Below are 20,194 nucleotides of genomic sequence, written 5' to 3' on the forward strand. Positions count from 1 at the left end.
TGAGATGACATAATCAACCATCAATAATCAATGCCACCTCAAGCCAGGGATGTGTTATTACTTTGGAATATACTGTTATTGGTTTGGTGTTATCTGTATATAGAAATATAGTTTTAACTTTTCTTTTCCATGTGGATTTACCATTTTCCATTTATGTTTTGCCATCAGTGGGAGTGTTGTTTTAGACAGCAAGATGCAGTTGTGTCCAGCTTGTGTACCATGTCATATGATCAGAAGTATCACTGCTTATTTCACTGCCTAATACAGGGGACTAATATGTGATAATATGGGTGTTGGTTAATGGTTCCTTAATGTGTATGTGAGACAAAGTCTGCCCAATAATCTCCTGCTGCCCCTATCCTATCCAACACTAGTTCCTGCTCACTTGTCAGCCCTGTCCTTGCTGACCTATATGATCCCCCAATGCTACAAATGTAAAATTCTTCACCTCCTTGACGAAGCTTTTGGTCACCGCTCCTAATAACCAAGGTGGGTAGATGGAGTTAAGATACAGATCAGCCATGATCTAATTGAATGGTGGAATAGGCTCGAGTCAAGGGGCTGAAAGGCCTCCCCCTGTTCCTATGTTTCCATGTTTTGTTCTGAACATCTCCTTTTTTGGACCAGCATGCATTTTGTTTAATTAATCTCTGTGAAGTGCCTTGGGACTTTTGTTCCACATTAAAGGCACTATATAAGTGCAAGTTGTTGTTGTTTAGTCGCACAGTGGATAAAAGTAATTCAGTGTACCATCCATTAACTGTCAGTAGATGTCTAGAACATTCGGGAAATGATTGAACAGTCCTATAATTACTACACAAACTAGTAACCTCCAGGGACAGAAACGAGACGGATTAACACACTTCTAGTCTTTATTCATTGCAATTTGTCCTCTATATTTCTCCGTTCCTGAAGGCACTGGCTCATGCTGGGGTATGGTTTCCTGGGCAGTGACCACTCTCCAATCTGTCACTCATGTTGCCACTCCTCAGGTGTAATCCCAGAGAGAGTGAACATCAGCAGGTTATTGGGAAGGCTATGGCTCAGTCAGTGGCACACTTGCTTCTGAGTCAGAAGGTTGTGGGTTCACAGTCCCACTCCAGAAACTTAAACACAATGGGCCATATTTTGCAACCACTACGGGTGTGTATGAGGTGTGTACGCACCCGTAGGGGTTGCGCAAGTTCCGGGTTTAGGCATGTGAAGCGCAGGCGCTAAAACCCGGAACTTGCGATCTGTCAAGAATTCTCTTGACAGATCCTCCGCATCCCTGGGAGACGGGCCTCCGTGGGTGGAGAGTTGGGCTATTTGCCCAACTTCTGCCCGCTGAATGCCTGTCAAATTCTTACACCTGGTAAAAACAGGCATAAGGCCTGCTTTAACCAGCATAAGAGTTTTAAAAAATAGAAAAATATGTTATCACTCACTTATACATTAAAAACCCTGTCCAATAAGGTAAGTTTATTTTTAGCCCTGTTAAAGCATGTATATATAGTTTTTAATTAAATTTTTGTTTAAAATATTTAATTAAATGGCATTTTAATCAATTTTAAATATGTAATTTTTTTATTTCATATGTTGGTGTATTTTTTAAGTGATCCCCATTCATACTTATTGGAGTTCCGTACGTACGCAACTCCCATGAGTATGAATGGGGATTCCCTTCTTTTATAGGTTGAGCTGGCCCACATGATCCCAGGGGCGCTTGCGAACCGCCTGCGCCCCTGGGAAACGCGGGCCTCTGCCCGCGCGTACCCGAATCGCAAGCCTGCATACCCCCCAGGCCACCGGGTAAATGCGTAGATTTTTTGCAGGTCGGCAACATCCGCCCGCGGGAAGCCTCCGATCGCAAATTTTGGGCCAATATATCTCAGCTGACGCTCCCAGTGCAGTGCTGAGGGAGTGCTGCACTGTAGGAGCTGCTGTCTTTTGGATGAGATGTTAAACCGAGGCCCCATCTGCTCTCTCAGGTGGATGTAAAAGATCCCATGGCACTATTTTCAAAGAAGAGCAGGGGGAGTTTTCCCTGGTGTCCTGGCCAATGTCAATCAGCATAACAAAAACAGATTAACTAGTCATTATCACATTGCTGTTTGTGGGAGCTTGCTGTGCACAAATTGGCTGCCGTCTTTCCTGCATTACAGCAGTGACTACATTTCAAAAGTACTTTATTGGCTGTAAAGCGCTTTGGAATGTCCGGAGGTTGTGAAAGGCGCTATATAAATGCAAGTCTTTCTCTTGTTTTTTTAAGGCCTCACTGTGAGGTGCATCACAGTTGGACTCAAGTGGCCCCCTGCCCCAATATTTACACACATTCACTTGCCCGCAGGAGTCATTGAAGGGTATCTGGAGCAAGATTTCGGGTTGATTTTCCTTCCTGGGGCTCAGTGGCACTAAAGTTAGTTCTCAGTATCAGAGAGAGGAACCGCTCAGGGGCGGAATATACTATATTCAATGTAAAACCTTTTTGGTCCGTTCAGCTCAATTGAGCAGCTTATATATTATTCCTTTAAAAAAAAAAGTCTTCTTGTGATCCATGAAATAAAGTGGTACTTGAGGCACATTTTTCTCTGATAAAAAAGTGTAAGTTACACAATTGGTACTGAAAGGGACTGACGGATCTCACCCCTGGACAGTGAGAACTGGTTTAAATTATGAGGGTGTCTTTAAACGGTTTAAAACGCTCAAACTTTAGCAGCAAGCAATTCTCCTTAATGAAGTGTAAACACCTGGTCGTCAGTTTTCACACGGGTTTCTGAAGAGCAATGATACAGGCGGCTGAGCAGCACATTGGATAGATTTTCCCGCAAAGTAACAGCCACCACCACACTTCATAAAAAGCAAAATGAACAAATAAAAAGCAGAACTGGGAACGCAACACAATAGCTGTTACATTCTTGGTATAAATGTCATGGATACTTTGACGTGTTGGTCCCAAATTGCAAATAAACATGCTTTAGCTGAACAAGCTCGCTCACCTTCTCCTCCCAACCAGGGAGCATTTATTTCAATCAGAGGGGTACTTAATAGTGAACATATAAAATAGGAAAATCTCATTTGACGTCGCCGATAAGTCAGTAAATATTTACGCTAACAAAGAAGTTGGGTTAGACGGTGTGGTTCAGTGTAATTTAACCGTTAGAAACTCTGTTCCGTTGGTTTGATTTTTTTAAATGAGGCATTGAAATGACCAAGTTTAGAACCAGTCTGAGCTGTTACGTGAGATTTGTTGGACTGTTCAATAAATATCCAATTTGTAAAGGGGCAAGAGAAATCCTGCACGGAACTCATTTCTCCTGATCTTTTAGAATGAAATTCAGTTAGTGGCCTCCCCACACTCCCGTTTAGCAGTTCAGCCCGAATTAATCCCACCAGAAATGGACAAACCCGAGCTTTGAAATACACTGACGGATTCTGAAGTGATGCGCTCCCTCTCTCCATCATTTAGTAATTCTTCTATCTTCTATCATTTAGTAATTAATAAATTGAGACAATGCGCAGCAATGGAAACTCACTGGCGCTGGAGAGGGTTTGAGGGACTGAGTGAAGCCTCAGTAACTGCCTCTTTGCATGTTCCGAACCCTCTACCCAGGTTTCATCAACTTCTTCTGAATTATAGTCTCGGGGCAGACTGGCTTCCCACCGTCACTTTAGCCCCAGTGTGTTCAGGGATCGATTCAATACAATGCACCGACGGTTAAAACAGGGGCGAAGGGGGGTCGAAGAGGGATTGGGGGGTCGGGGTCGATGAGAAGTGGACTGTAGGGCCGCGCTGGCGAAGGGGAGCTCTGAGTGTTTGAAGGGCTTGGGAGTGCTGCTGTTCTACAGAGCGGTACCAGCTGATACTGAATCCCTTCACCCTTCAACAGTGAGTTATGTCGGTTTGCGGCCCCCCTTGTAAAACTGCCAGATCTGTGTGCCAGCTGCAAAGATTCATTCATGAGAGCTCCTCTCCTTTAGTTTATATCTCCTTGGCAGCGGCTAATCCCCATTTCGCCGACAGATTAAATGTAGGTACCTATTGAGTTGACTTCAATAAATCAGCATTCAATTATATAAATATTTAGAGACGCTTGTCCATACGAATGTGGGGCACGGGAGAGTTCTATAAATACTGTTCATGTGTAGACTTAAACAGCGTATATATGGGCGGATTTTAATGACTTCGATAAGCTGTAAAAAGTTTTTAAAAAGTGTACACACTATCAATTTACCACATTCCTGCCTTTTAGAAAGGCTTTCTTTTGGGTTTATTTGGAGGTTGGCAAATACCAGCCGTGGCCCATTACTGAAGATACTCAAAGTGAGGACCATTTGCGAAATGAAAGGTTAAAGTTATTGAAATGCAAATGAAACCTTCTCCCGAACAAGTAGGTTTTGTTTATTATTAAAGGATCTTATTCGGTATTAAAGCGATTGAGAAATGCGATTGTAAAAGATGGATGATCTTTCTGGGAGCTTAAACACTCTGTACCAGGGTCTCAGTAAAGCCCTTTGACTGTGGGCTGGAGAAGCAGTTCTAAACAGCTTGTCTGACACTCCAAGAATTGGACTTCTCTCCAAGTTAAGGAGATGGCACACATTCCTTTTTAAAATGTAGGTGATTCAATGGACCTAGAGTCCGGGATCGGTTTTATTTTGGGATCCGATTTCAAGCATGTTAACACGGATCATTTCAAAGTGCGACAGTGCTAAAGCTGTATTGCTTTGTAAAGAATTGCACACGGTGATTTGTGTAACTGTACCAAGTGTTTTGAGGTAGTTTCCCACACGGGCACGGTTGGTGAGATATTGGAGTTTGATATAACCGTTAAGCGTTAATGCAGGACAGAATATTGGGGTCTGGGACTTGTTCAGTCACCTCAATATATCCCGGCGACTGCAGAGTCCAGTGAGGCACAAGTAATAGCGGCTGAGAGGCAAACAGTTAGACAGCAGATAGAAAGACAGCAGATTGAAAGGTGCATTTAATATAATGGATATAAAGTAAAAGGGTCTGGAAACGGATCTCTGGTTTTTTGACAACTTCATTTTTGAGCCAATTTGATTTTGATTCCATGGAGCTGATGGATGTGGGCGAGTTCCTATATTTCACCCCTTTCTCCCAGACCCCAGCGGTGGGCGCCGCAAGGACTGGAGTACAGAGTGGACACTGGGTGTAATATTATTTCGTTTGATAAGTTTCCTTTTTCCTTTATGGTTACGTTTCTTTTTATTAGTTCTGCCCTTTTTTAAAAGCGGGGCACATTTATTTGATTTAAGTTGATGTCAATGGGGCAACCCAACGCATCCTTATAGGTTATTTTAGTAAAGGATGGAATTGAGCGGTTATACCTATCGGGAGAGTTTGAACCGGCTGGAGCTCTTTGCAAAATGAAGTCTGAGGAGTGACCTGAGAGAGGTCTTTAAGATTATGAAAGGGTTTGATAGGGTAGACTTACAGAAAATGTTCCATTGGTGGGGGAGACCAGAACTAGGGGCCATAAATATAAAGAAGGTTCCAACCCGAAACATCAACTCAAATTTCTCTCCACGGATGTTGCCTGACCTGCTGAGTTTTTCCAGCATTTTCTGTTGTTATTTCGGATTTCCAACATCTGCAGTATTTTGCTATCGCCATAAATATAAGATAGTCACTAATAAATCAATAGGGAGCTCAGGAGAAACTTCTTTACCCAGAGTGTTAGAATATGGAACTTGCTACCACATTGTAAAAGCTTCTATAGGTATGTAAAAAGGAAAAGATTAGCGAAAGTACAGGCAGAGTCAGGAGGAATTATAATGGGGAATAAGGAAATGGCGGAGAAGTTAAACAAACACTTTGTGTCTGTCTTCACAGAAGAAGATGCAAAAAACTTCCCAGAAATAGCGAAGAACCAAGGCTCTAGCGAGAATGAGGAACTGAAAGAAATGAGTATTAGTAAAGAAATAGTACTGGCGAAATTAATGGGACTGAAAGCCGATAAATCCCCTGGACCTGAAGGCCTACATCCTAGGGTTTTGAAAGAGGTGGCTATAGAGATAGTGGATGCATTGGTTGTCATTTTCCAAAACTCCATAGATTCTAGAATGGTTCCCGCGGATTGGAAGGTAGCGAATGTAACCCCACTATTTAAGAAAGGAGGGAGAGAGAAAACGGGGAACTACAGACCAGTTAGTCTGACATCAGTAGTAGGGAAAATGCTAGAATCTATTATTAAGGACATGGTAACAGGGCACTTAGAAAATAATAATAGGATTGGGCAGAGTCAACATGGATTTATGAAAAGGAAATCGTGTTTGACAAATCTGTTAGAGTTTTTTGAGGTTGTAACTAACAGAATAGATAAGGGGGAACCAGTGGATGTGGTGTATTTGGATTTTCAGAAGGCATTCGATAAGGTGCCACACAAGAGGTTATTAAACAAAATTAGAGCTCATGTGATTGGGGGTAATATACTTGGGCCTCAGCTATTCACAATCAATGATTTGGATGAGGGGACCAAATGTAATATATCCAAGTTTGCTGATGATACAAAGCTGGGTGGAAATGTAAGTTGTGAGGAGGATGCAAGGAGGCTTCAAGGGGATATAGACAGGCTAAGTGAGTGGGCAAGAACATGGCAAATGGAATATAATGTGGAGAAATGTGAAGTTATCCACTTTGGTAGGAAAAATAGAAAAGCAGAGTATTTTTTAAATGGTGAGAGATTGGGAAATGTTGGTGTTCAGAGGGACTTGGGTGTCCTTGTACACGAAACACTGAAAGTTAACATGCAGGTACAGCAAGCAATTACAAAAACAAATGATATGTTGGCCTTTATTACAAGAGGATTTGAGTATAAGAGTAAAGATGTCTTACTGCAATTATAAAGGGCCCTGGTGAGACCACACCTGGAGTATTGTGTACAGTTTTGGTCTCCTTACCTAAGGAAGGATATACTAGCCATCGAGGGAGTGCAATGAAGGTTCACCAGACTGGTTCCTGGGATGGGGGGGGGATTGTCCTATGAGGAGAGATTGAGTAGACTTGTCCTACATTCTCTAGAGTTTAGAAGAATGAGAGGTGATCTCATTGAAACATACAAAATTCTTACAGGGCTTGACAGGGTAGATGCAGGGAGGATGTTTCCCCTGGCTGGGGAGTCTAGAACCAGGGCTCACAGTCTCAGAATAAGGGTTTGGCCATTAGGACTGAGATGAGGAGAAATTTCTTCACTTAGAGAGTGGTGAATCTTTGGAATTCTCTACCCCAGAGGGCTGTGGAGGCTCAGTCGTTGAGTATATTCAAGACAGAGATCGATAGATTTTTGGATATTAAGGGAATCAAGGGATATGAGGATTGGGCAGGAAGGTGGAGTTGAGGTAAAAGATCAGCCATGATCTTATTGAATGGTGCAGCAGGCTCGAAGGACCGAATGGCCTACTCCTGCTCCTAGCTCCTATTTCTTATGTTCTTACAAGGAGTGGACGGGGCGAATAGTATAGATGCATTAAAGGGGAATCTGGATAAAAATGAAGGAGGAAAGAATAGAAGGATATGCTGATAGAGTTAGATGAAGTAAGGTCGGGGAAGGCTCATGTGGAACATAAACACCGGCATAGACCAGTTGGGCCGAACGGCCTGTTTTTGTGCGGCAGATTCCATGTCATTCTATGTATACCGGGATCGCGGTGCTCTTTGCACCTGGTCCTACATTGGGATTCATTCGCAGAATCAGAGGGATGGTTCGGGATAGTTGGAGACGGGTTTTTAGGGGCCAAACGCGGAATATCGAGTTCGGATAGCTGCAAGTGTGGAACGTGGAGTGCGAGGGGAATGCTTTAAAAATATATAATACATCTCTTCCAGCCGTTAAGGACTGTCCAATGCAGAGATTCTGGAATTCACACACAATATATCAGTGCAGAAGTTAGTAATTTTTGACCCCATTACTGCTCGTAGGGGCAAAAATCCGATGTGAGGATATAGGCACCGAGCATCTAGTACAGGATGTTGTTACTGTGAATGAATTATCATCGGCATTTGGTTATTCCGACTGATGGAGGCTGGTTTTCTGTGTGAAGTCTCTGGGGTGGAACGGGTGAGCTCAGTCTGGTCACACACTGTCAGAGGGACCGGCTCTCCCAGCTGCTGAAATCATTTGTTCAGTTCTCACCGAGACACAGGGCACGATGCTGTATCTCAGCCCCTCCAACAACACAAGGCAAGTCGTCAATACAGCCGGCTCCGCCAGACACGCGGAGCCCATTGAACCCCTGGGTCCCGCACTGGGAATTGCTGACTACACGTCCATCCTTAAATCAATGAGCTCCCTTTTCCTCCACGGCGCAGTGTGCTGGAGTCCCAAGCACCGGGCAGTCCCAGAAAGACTCCAGCGGTGACATCCTGCGGCTAGGAACCATCAGATACACCCATGGAATCAAACAAATGTAGCCACACAGCGAGACCACTGCATTCACCCAATCAGGGTCTGGCTGCACATTTCCTTAGAGACTGTTGGCTTAACAGCATATTCCTGGTGAATAGTAACAGTCTGTGTGGTAACTGGAGGATTGCAAATGTTACACCCCAGTTCAAAAAAGTGGAAAGGGATAAACCCGGCAATTTCAGGCCAGTCAGCCTAATATTGGTGGTGGGGGACCTTTTTGAGACATTAATCCAGGACAAAATTAATTGGCACTTGGAAAAATATGGGTTAACAAATGAAAGCCAGTACGGATTTGTTAAACACAAATCATGTTTGACTAACTTGATCGAGTTCTTTGTTGAAGTAATGGAGAGGGTAGATGAGGGTAGTGCAGTTGATGTTGTGTATATATCTTTCAAAAGGTATTTGATAAAGTGCCACATAATAGACTGGTTAGCAGAATTGAAGCCCATGGAATTCGAGGGGCAGTGGCAGATTCAATAATAACTTTCAAAAGGGAATTGGATAAATACTTGAAAAGGAAAGTTTTGCAGGGCTCTGTGGAAGGAGCAGCGGGAGTGGGACTAATTGGAGAGCTGTTTCAAAGGGCCAGCACAGGCATGATGGGCCGAATGGCCTGCTTCTGTGCTGTATCCTTCTATGATTCTATAATGGTTGTAATTTAATGATGATTTAATTGGTGACAGTCAGTTGTACTGAGGAAAGTACCTCCACAAACCAATCAGCCACAGGGACCACTCTGATCTCTTACAGACCTGTCTGAAGACAGGACAAAACCACGGCCCAGCTCCCCCTAGATGATATGATTCTATATTGACTTGCTATGCTTTCCTGTCTCACCAGCTTTTTATTAACAATGAATGGCATCATTCAATGAGTGGAAAGACTTTCTCAACCTGCAACCCATCTACTGGAGAGAAAATCTGTGATGTTCAAGAAGCTGACAAGGTAAAGCCCTCCCGTGATGATGTCAGCATTTGTTCCTAACCGTCGAGGTCAAATCGTTCTCATTTTAATTTCCATTAATTTATTAACATGCCCAATATGTACGCAATAAAACGCTTTTTAAAAATTCAGCACAATGAGATTTGTAGCGTGATTTTGTACACCAGGTATAACAGTTCTGTACACCAGGTATAAAGATTTTGCACAAACGCAATGTAGAGTGATTTTGAACACACACGGCCAGAACTTGCTGGAAAAATATTGGCGAATTAACGGTGCTCGCCATTATCAGTACGTAAAAAATCCAGCAATTTATGGTGTAGAAGAGACATGTAATGAGTTCCGATTCTCCACAAATTGCTCCGCCATTAGCCTCAGCAAAACGGAAAAAATTGGAACCTTGTTGTGAGTCTCCCCATTGAAATAAATTGCGCCCTTCATGTGAATTAATCTCACTGCGGCCATTTAGGGTTGATAATTCATGTCGTAAGGACCCTGTTAATGTCCTAACATAACACTCAACATCCGAGGTCCAGAAAGGGATCAATGAAGCTGTGGAGTCTCACTCCAGCAGGTGGTGAATTGATCCTAGAGGTGTTTTTAAACTTTTTATCTATCTTGGCAGTATTTATGTGCCAGGCTTGCCATCCAGATTCCTGTTAGTGTCGGAAGGCAAAAAATTTCTGGATGCAAAGCTGTTTTGACACTCAAAAATGCAAATAAGATAGATTTCTTTCAGAAAACAATTTTGGGATGCAGTATATGAGACATGACCTGGTAAATGTAGCATGCTTGGGAGAAAAAGATGACTTAGGACCTATGGTTCCCAAAGCTCTCCACCACTGGGGTTTTCCTTCTGTCATTTCTGGGCCTGTTGTAGACTAATTGATTAAGATTGATTGCTACGATTAGTCAAGAACTCTATTATCATTGCATCATGCAACTATCAGGATGATAGAAGGCGAACTAGATGAACCGTGGTCTTTTTACATCTAGCAACTTCTATATTCCTATGAAAGCAGTGCAGTGACTTACCCAGTGATTGTTCCACTGTTCCGGATCATGATGGACAGGGCCCCTTGCTGGTTTCATACTTCATGAATCAAGAATGTTTGTACATTTCACACACCTACCCTGCCATCCACTCATTAACTTCTCAAGGCCCAATACAACAATTCACAGACACAACTGGGTTACAATGTCCTCTTCTTCTGCTTGGTCATTCTCATTTTTTTCTTACTTTTCCTTTCTGTCTCTTCTTTTCCTCTCTCTCTTAACCCATTCTTTCTTTCGCTCTCTTTATTTCTCTTTTTGTATCTAATTTGACGCTAATTCGCCCTATTTCCTTCTCCGTCGTTTGCTCTGTTTCTTTATCCTTTTCTTTCATTGATTAAGGAGATAGACCATTGGGCACAACATTCAGGAGGTCCCAGATGCGACATTAACATCGCTGCATCATTTTCGCTTAGACGTTCCAGCAATTTACGGCGCAAATATAATGTGACCTGAACAGTGAGGTAGTCCAATTAACGTTGCTCGCCATGAGATGTATCATTGCAGCAATTTCTGCTTTTTATACATGTTGTAAAATGACTGCATACAATGTATATTGAGTTCCTATACATACAATGTATACAGTACTGAATTTCTATACAAGGTATTGAGTTGAGTTTCTATACACACAATATATACAGGCACAAGTAATTTAATGTATGAACACAAAGTTTGGTGTTGAATTTTAAGAATTTGCTGCCTGTAACATTCATTGTTGTCTTTGTTTTGTACTTTGTTTATACAGGCTGATGTGGACAAGGCGGTACAGGCTGCACGGCTCGCCTTCTCCCCGGGATCCGTGTGGAGGAGGATGGATGCATCGGAGAGGGGTCGGCTGATTGACAAACTGGCAGATCTAGTGGAACGGGACCGACCGCAGCTCGCCGTGAGTATCCAGTCACATCTTTGACAATCAGACGGTGAATTAGACGATCACCTTGGTGTAGAAACAGCAAAGAGGGCACTTTATTCCCACCCACGGCTACACTAAACAAAAATGAAAAGACTAAAAATAAAGTGTAGCCAAAAATAACAGAACATACACCCTAAGAACATATACCGTCTTATAAAACTAGCACTAAATTGCTTCAATGTCCCCCCATCGGTTATGCAAGGTCTGAGATAGGGGGATTTCCACAGAGTAAAGTCAGTATCAAGCCAGAGTGCCCTGGATTGTGACCTTACACTGTTAATTTAATATAAAGACTGAAAATGCTGGAAATACTCAGCAGGTCAGGCAGCAACTGTGGAGAGAGAAACGGAGTTAACGTTTCAGGTCGATGACAGGTTGGCGGACTGGCTTTTCACCAGAACCTGAATCTGTGATCATAGGGGCACGAGGCAAAAAATCAGGAGTGTAAACTTCTTTACATCTCCCAAAATTAATTTAAAAAATAATGAGTGAAACGACATTGTCATTTATTGGCAAATGAATGCTTAATGAAATTGTGTGACATTCCTCTGTTTGTTCCCCCATTTAAAATAAAGAGGTTAATGTATCCATGAAAATATCAGTCAGAGGAAATTCATATGATCACTGATTAACTGAGGTGCACACTGCCTACTTATATAGACTATATAAATGAATATAGTGAATTATATTGCATCAAATTAGGTTTAGCCTGCAGATCTGTGCTGTTACAACAGACTGATACAATTGTGACCAATTTTGTTTTATAGAAATATTCTATTATCCATGAAAGAAAGACTTACATTTCTTTAGCACCTTTCACGACCACCAGACGCCTCAAAGCGCTTTACAGCCAATGAAGAAGTACTTTTGGAGTGTAGTCACTGTTGTAATGTGGGGAATGCGGCAGCCAATTTGCACGCAGCAAGCTCCCACAAACAGCAATGTGATAATGACCAGATAATCTGTTTTTGTTATGTTGGTTGAGGGAGACATATTGGCCAGGACACCGAGGATAACTCCCCTGCTCTTCTTCAAAGTAGTGCCATGGGATCTTTTACATCCACCTGAGAGATCAGATGGGGCCTCGGTTTAACATCTCATCCAAAAGATAACACCTCTGACAATGTAGCACTCCCTCAGCACTGCACTGGAGTGTCAGCCTAGATTTATGTGCTCAAGTTCCTGCAGCAGGACGTGAACCCACAACCTTCTGACGTAGAGATGAGTGTGCTACCCACTGAGCCACAGCTGACACAAATAAATAAACTTCTCCTTTAATTCCTTTAAATCACAACATAGATACTGATGAGGAAGGCAAATTGACCAATCCCAGCTTATCTATTCACCCGGGCCCTTTGCATTATGGTATCCAACTGTTTCTTACACAACGTCAGAGGGTCTGCCTCCACTACCCGACCAAGAGGCCCATTCCCCTTGTGAAGAACATGCTGATATCAGCCTTAACTTTGCCTTTTTGCTTATTTCCCCAGTTTAATAAATTGTTCTCCTATTTCTTCAAATAATAACGCACCTGCTATAAACACATTAAGGGGGTTAATCTCCTGTGGTAACAAACTGGTAATGTATTCAGGTAGGGTTACCTTATGCACTATTTTAATGCACAGGAAAATGTTCTGCAAACACATTAACAATGTCCCACCAGAGGAAATGAAACTCCTAAATGTCAGTCTTCCATGGGAAATATGAATAATCCATTTTACGATCCTAATCACAATAACACACTCATCGCTTCATCAATCATGAATGATGTGGTTGGTGTCCAATTGGGTGAAGTTCTATACACACACCACGAGAGACTGATATGTACCTTCAAGTAACTAAAATTGTGAAAGGCATGCTGTAATCTCACTTTCTGTCTCTGGCTTGACTTATCCTCTCACTGAATTGCTTTATGTTCTTTGCAGACACTTGAATCTCTAGATAGTGGAAAGCCATTTCTCCAGGCTTATTATGTTGACCTACAGGGAGTCATTAAGACTCTCAGATACTTCGCTGGCTGGACTGACAAGATTCATGGCAAGACAATTCCAGTCGGTAGGTTGACAAAGGAAAGGAACCCATTGATATTTTTTGACAGAAGTTACAGCAGATGATACCAAAACTGAAGCTAAAATGAAAGTTAATGAATAAACTATGTCTGTGCCTAACCTGAATTAATGTTTAGACAATGAATCTTACAGGGGGACATGAACTGTAAAGCTTGTTTTACCTCATGTGTGGAAAATGCAGATAAGTTAGTTGAATTAAGAGAGTGTGATGCCTTCATTTCATGTACAGCAGAGCTGTTGTACTTACTGATAACACTAGGTACACATGCCTGATTTGGATGTTGGAGCCTAGACTAACACCAGTGTTAAAATAACACTGATTAGAAAATCTAGGCCTGGGTACACACTAATATTTAGAAATGTTAGGCTGTATTTATACTACAGATACCAGTCTCAAACTCTGTATAAAATTTGATTGTGTTGGGCCTGTTGTTTGTGCACTAATGGAAGTGTGATGTGCAGTCAATACAGCCAGTGGATCGCTTGGACACTCTTGAAGTGCAGCTTTTTACTCTTCTCTTCTTCTTAGGCAGTCCCTCGGAACCGAGGATGACTTGCTTCCACATTAAAAATGTGTTTGCAGGTGACTGATGAGTCCAATGCGGGACCCGCAGTCTCTGTCACAGGTGGGGCAGACGGTGGTTGAAGGGGCGGGTGGGTGGGGTGCTTGGGTTTACGTGCACTACCTGCGCTTGGCTTCCGCTTGCTCCCGGCGAAGAGACTCGAGGTGTTCGGCGCCTTCCCGGGTGCATCTGGGAAGCTTTATACTGCAGCTGATATGACTAGCAGGACTATCAGCGCTTGGCTTTTGTGCGCTCGGTTGTTTGATCAGGATTTGATTGCTGGTTTATGCTTGCCACGTTTGCGTGGATGCACATCTGAAATCACTTCAAATTGTCAGGAACCTGGCAGTATAACTGTAGCCTTGGAGACCTGACTATTACTAATCATACCATTTCCAAGAAAAATGTCAGATGCAGTTTACTTTTCAGATCTACACAGTTGACTGACACTGTAGTTATACAGAGAGTTTTACGCTAATGTAAAGCAGTTTCAGACTATTATCAATGTAGCAGTATGATTTGGGGGTCCTATTTTTGAATCTCCTGGACACTTTATAAAGCTTAGTATTGAGCTTTTTAATGTGAGAAAGCAAACTCTGCCGCCTAATTATCCTAACGTTAAAACAAAACATGCCCGGGAGTTAATCTCTCTCCTATGGGTCGGAATGCAAGTCACAGCCTGCAGTATAACTTTGGTCTTGCCAGATGCAGTTCGCATTCTACAGCTATCAGTCTCAGTGTAGTATAACTGCAGCCCAAGTTTTCACTGTCTGGGTAGCTGGTGTAAAGAATGAATTGGCCTCTAGTACAAAAGGGGCCTTGGAAATATTGCTATGTCTATCCCTTCACTTTGAACATTCATATAGTTCAATCCTTGATTTGTGGAGAATCAATAATATAACTGTAGAAATCTAATATGACTCAACCTTGACCTTAGATCAGTACCCCTGCAACTGTGGGACACACATTAGCCACACTCTTTGCCAATTACTGCCCACTTATAGACAGTTTTGTGCTTTGGATTGCACCCTGCAGGGATTGTTCTAAAGCTACACAAGCTCAATTTATTTAGGATCCTTATTACCGACAGAGAAGAAACCTTTATCCCAGTCTTCACTGTATTGGAATCTAGATACCAAAATTAAAAGAAGGCGGCTCACCACCAACTTCTCGAGGGCAATTAGGGATGGGCAATAAATGCTGGCCTTGCCAGCGATGCCCACATCTCATGAATGAATTAAAAAAGGGCAGCAGTATAGCCCACTGCACCACTCACTCCTTGAGATGCTTCCATTTGAAGATGCCTTTCCCTTCCTGCATTCCTCATGCCACACACTAACCTAGATGAGAGTGTTAGCAATCCTTTCCCAGACTTCAGCCAATGCTTCTCTTTGCTTGGCCACTTTGGAGACTGACTTTGGTGACTATAATTTTTCAGGCTCAAGGGGCTGAATGGCCTACTTCTGTTCGTATGTTCTTATGTTTGGATGAGTGCCAGTGGCTGAACAGACTGAATACCCTGCTTGGGCACTGTTCTGCCAGTCTCTGCTCTGCAGTGGTACCCCTGTTAGAAACTACGTGTGGAAGGGAAATGAAGTAATACTATCACGGCCCATGGGCATCGTCAACACGTGTGCACTTTACTGAGCTCTGCAACATCAGGAGTTATTGGGGAGCTCTTAATGCCGCTCAGCCCACATTCATCTGAATGAAATAACAACAGAAGACGCTGGAAAAACTCAGCAGGCCAGGCAACACCGGGGAAAGAGAAACAGAGTCAACGTTTCAGGTCGAAACCCTTCTTCAGAACTGAGAAAAAAAAGCAGGAAATGAAACAGATTAAAAGGCCAGTTTGGGGGCTGGGAAATGGGGGAGGGGATGAAAGAAGAGACATTGGCCTAGAAATTCAGTTTGGGCCCGCCAGCTGGCTATCGCCCAAAAGTTAGCGCTGGGCGCGGAGCCAGTTGCGACCGTCAGAAATTCAGTTTTAGCGCCCCAAGTCGGAACCGGGCGCTATTCCAGGGTGTGCCCGCCCCCGCTTGGGGCGCTGAAACTGAATTTCAGCACTCTAGCTGCCGCTGCGCCACCCGATGCGGTGCAGCAGGCTGCGGTACTGCAGGCCTCCTCCTTCTCTTAAGGAGGAGGTGCCTGCAACGTCCGGAGCCCCGATCGCGAGTGCCGGCAAAAGAGCCCGGCACAATGGAGAAGTGCCGGGCTCCACGGAAACCAGCCGGCAATGCCGCGGTGGGGGGTGGAGGAGGCCGGGGAAGGAGGTGCGGGCAGGCGTCCGCCGAAAAAGCGGCCGGCCGCACCTCCACCTTAAAGCGCCCCGCTAAGGCTGCAGTAAGGACCCGGTCTCCCGATGTTGTTAGCGGCCGCCACGGAAGAGGCGGCCGCTACTGAAGAGGGGGGTCGGGGCGGTAGCGGGGCGGAACCGGGCACTGCGCACACCGATGACGTCATCGGTGCCGGCGCAGCGCTACCGGCTACCGCCGCCATTACCGCGGCCCTCAAAATCAGTGCTACCACCCCTACTGGCGCAGAAGCCCTCTTTGGGCTGTAACTGGGCGCAAAGCCCACCGAATTTCTAGCCCATTAAGAGATATTCAAGGTGAGACGAGATTGTAATAGGACAGGTAAAGAGACAAAGGATGGCTCTAGATGAAGTGTAAAATGCACTGGCAGAATGAGAGACAGCTGCCATGTGGGACAGAGAAAAAAAAAGGAAAAGGCACAAACCAAAAGTGTGGATAAAAAATATGAAAATATAATAGGGGCCGAGGTTATGATCTGAAATTGTTGAACTCGATATTGAGTCCGGAAGGCTGTAAAGTGCCTAATCGGAAGATGAGGTGCTGTTCCTCGAGCTTACACTGAGCTTCCATGGAACAATGCAAGAGGCCGAGTACGGTGAGGTCTGAGTGGGAATGGAACGGTGAATTGAAATGACAGGCAACCGGAAGCTCGGGATCACCCTTATGGACTGAACGGAGGTGTTCCGCAAAGTGGTCACCCAATCTGCGTTTGGTCTCCCCAATGTAGAGGAGACCACATCATGAGCAGAGAATACGGTATACTAGATTGCAAGAAGTACAAGTAAATCGCTGTTTCACCTGGAAGGGGTGTTTGGGGCCCTGGACAGTGGGAAGGGGGGAGGTATATGGGCAGGTGTTGCATCTCCTGTGCTTGCACGGGAAGGTGCCGGGCGAAGGGGAAGGGGTGCTGGGGGTGATAGAGGAGTGGACTAGGGTGTCTCGGAGGGAGCGGTCCCTACGGAATGCTGAAAGGGGAGGGGAGGGGAAGATGCGTTTGGTGGTGGGATCACGTTGGAGGTGGCGGAAATGGCGGAGGATGAGCCGTTGAATGTGGAGACTGGTGGGGTGAAAGGTGAGGACAAGGGGAACCCTATCATGGTTTTGCTATCGTATTCATCTGAATGAGTTGGCAACGCCTAAAAAAGTCAGCCTGGGTCAAACCATCACTAGGCCAGTGATTTTTCTGTGAGCTCAAAACAACATCTAGTTGTATCTAACTAAGTGCCGGAGGAGACAACTCCCTCCCGATCACCACCACTTGAATTCCCACAAGTTGAAGCTGTGCAATTGCTGAGAGAAAATAAAAATTGGGCATTGTCGACTGCCCTGTCTCCCATTTGTCACTGTCACTCTCTATTTTCCCCCCGTTCAGTTCTAAACTTTTATTCCACACCAAGAATGTATTCTTCAAATATTATTGTATTTGTTCTTGAAAGTCAATCATATAGGACGGCGTACACACATTAGAGTCAAAAGAGCTACTCAAGTTTCTTAACTTAATTCCTTTGAGAGCAGTAGTTTAGCAGAATTGTTTTTTAAATTTTCTCTTTAGTTGAAACTGCTTTAAAAAGCACCACTTGATTAAGATGTTTAATCACAGTGAATTGCAGGGTTCCAACTAATGAGTTCTGGCTTCCAGTAGTGGGCGTATATGGTGGAAACACATTAAAGAACTGGCATAAATGATGACAGAGTCAGGGCCCAGATGTCTTCCCAGTTTATGCTGTTTTGACGAGTGGGAGGGGAGACACAGTTATACTTTATAAAACGCACATGCAGTGAATCTGTCAGTCTGCAGTGGTAGCATTATGAAGCCAGGTCAGACGTCTGTGTAACTCTGAGTAGACTGAATTATGATCAATGATAAATCATTTAACAATCTATGTCCAATTGAAATAATTACAGCGTTCAAGAAATATTTGTAAGTGGGTGGGTAGTTTAAAGGGGATTTTAAATCATCATTTTCAAGCGCAACTAATCTTAAATTCTTGCCTCTTTGATAATGAGACACAATGTCATTGCTTAAAAATGAGTCATTTTCTTAAAACTCTGCTCTGTTATTTTCAAGCAAATCTCTGCTGTCATTTTATTGGAGACCTTCATGTGCCAGTAATTTATTAACCCCCAAACCACCCCATTTCTAGAATTACTCCAAAAACCTGATCTTCCGATTAGGCACTTTGCAGCCTTCCGGACTCGATATCGAGTTCAACAATTTCAGATCGCCCCTATTACATTTTTACTTTATATTTTTTTTCCACCCCTTTGTTTTGGGTTTTCCCTCCCCCCCCCTTTCCTTTTTTTTCTCTCTCCCACATGGCAGCTGTCTCTCATCCTGCCAGTACACTTCACACCTAATCTGAGCCGTCTTTTGTCTCCACTGTCCTATCACCATCTCATCTGGTTTTGAATACCTCTTAATGTCTCTTTACTTCTTTTGTTCTATCGCAGCCCTGCCTTTCGATCTATTTCATTTCCTTTCCAGTTTTGAAAAAGGGTTCACCCGAAACGTCGACTCTAATTTCTCTCCACGGATGTTGCCTGGCCTGCTGAGTTTTTCCAGCATTTTCTGATGTTATTTCGGATTTCCAGCATCTGCAGTATTTTGCTATCGTACTGATCTTTTATCAGTTGTCACTTCCAAAGCATTTACAGTTAACTCAAAACTAAACCACTGCTAGATTTCGGTTCTAATCTGAAACGCTTTGGTGATGTGCGTTTTCCCCCTGGTGCTTCGACAGTCCTTTCTAAGGCTGTGATTTATACTTTGCAACTGTGCTGTTTTCCTGCTAGTCCTGACATTCTGGGCGTGAGAATGGGATTTGTTTATTGAAACGTTTAAAAGGGAAGGCACGCCGTCAGTGCTACATTATAAACTCACACAGTTGAAAAGAATTATGCTGAACTTTAACATCCTTTCATTTTTTTTCCTGTCTATTTCTGTTGTTTCAAAAAACAAAAATGTGTTTAAATGGTTCGTGCTGATGACAACATGAAAGCAAGTGGGCCAGGAGGAGATGCTTATCCCAATAGTGTGGGGCAGCTGAATTAAGATTAGTAGATAGAATCAGGAGCCCAGAGTGCTACAGCAATCATGTCATTTTAACTGCATATATTAATTCAGCTCCTTCGCTCTCTTGGGCTCACTAACTTCTCGAGGATCATTTTTTTTCAATGAATTTTTAAAAAATAAACATAAAAGAACCAAAAGGATTTTTTTCAACTGTCTAGTATTGATGGTATGGCTCATTTAAGATGACCATTTGACACTCAAGACGATGCCACTAAGTGAGAGCGTCTGTTTAATCATCGTTTTCACATGTCAAGTGTGTTCCTAATTAATCATGATTTTGGATTAGATGATAGTCAGTGAGGCATTAAAAATTCAAACATATTTTGGAAATGTTCTAATTGGACAATACTTCATGGTACAATGTCATTTCTACTAGAATTATTTTTAGAATTAGTTCAGCTGGTAACTGTTCATGTAAATAGTTTATACCCTTGTTTTTCCAATTAATTTGCGTGTTTGAAAGTGTCTCAGCAGGAAGCCTGTTCTTTAGTAGGCAGCATCCAACGCATTGATTTGTGTCCAACTAGCCACTGGAGCTGTCCTTATCTTGACGTATTCTAGTTTCTCAAGTGACAAGAGCTCATGCATTTTAAGCACCTGCAGAGAGGTTCAGGTGTTGTGGAGATAAAAGTGTGGAACATCACAGAGAGACTCCGATGGAAGTTCCTTCAGGCACCTTAAGGCACGGTGTCAAACATGCAGAGCTCATTCAAGTGGACTCCTGCTGATGTCTCCCAGGCAAAGGCCAGGCAGATTAGCTATTCTGATGAGAATTAAAAATAGCATTTCACTCTGTGCCTCTAAAATAGTTGCTTCTCCATGTCAGTTCATCAACTGTGAAAAAACAAACAT

At 43.3% G+C, this 20,194-nt stretch overlaps 1 protein-coding gene across 1 annotated transcript in view; it reads left to right on the plus strand.

The window, feature by feature from the left end:
* LOC147100076 (retinal dehydrogenase 2) overlaps positions 1-20,194 on the plus strand; it is a 98,441-nt gene that overhangs the window by 42,225 nt on the left and 36,022 nt on the right. The window contains exons 2-4 of the mRNA XM_085968720.1: positions 9,255-9,359; positions 11,155-11,295; positions 13,248-13,377. Of these exons, the coding sequence (XP_085824846.1) occupies positions 9,255-9,359; positions 11,155-11,295; positions 13,248-13,377 (376 nt within the window). The remainder of the gene's footprint in view (positions 1-9,254; positions 9,360-11,154; positions 11,296-13,247; positions 13,378-20,194) is intronic.

The sequence above is a fragment of the Somniosus microcephalus genome, chromosome 27 (genome assembly GCF_052327205.1).
Source record: "Somniosus microcephalus isolate GS21.2 chromosome 27, FLI_Smic_1.0, whole genome shotgun sequence".
NCBI lineage: Eukaryota > Metazoa > Chordata > Chondrichthyes > Squaliformes > Somniosidae > Somniosus > Somniosus microcephalus.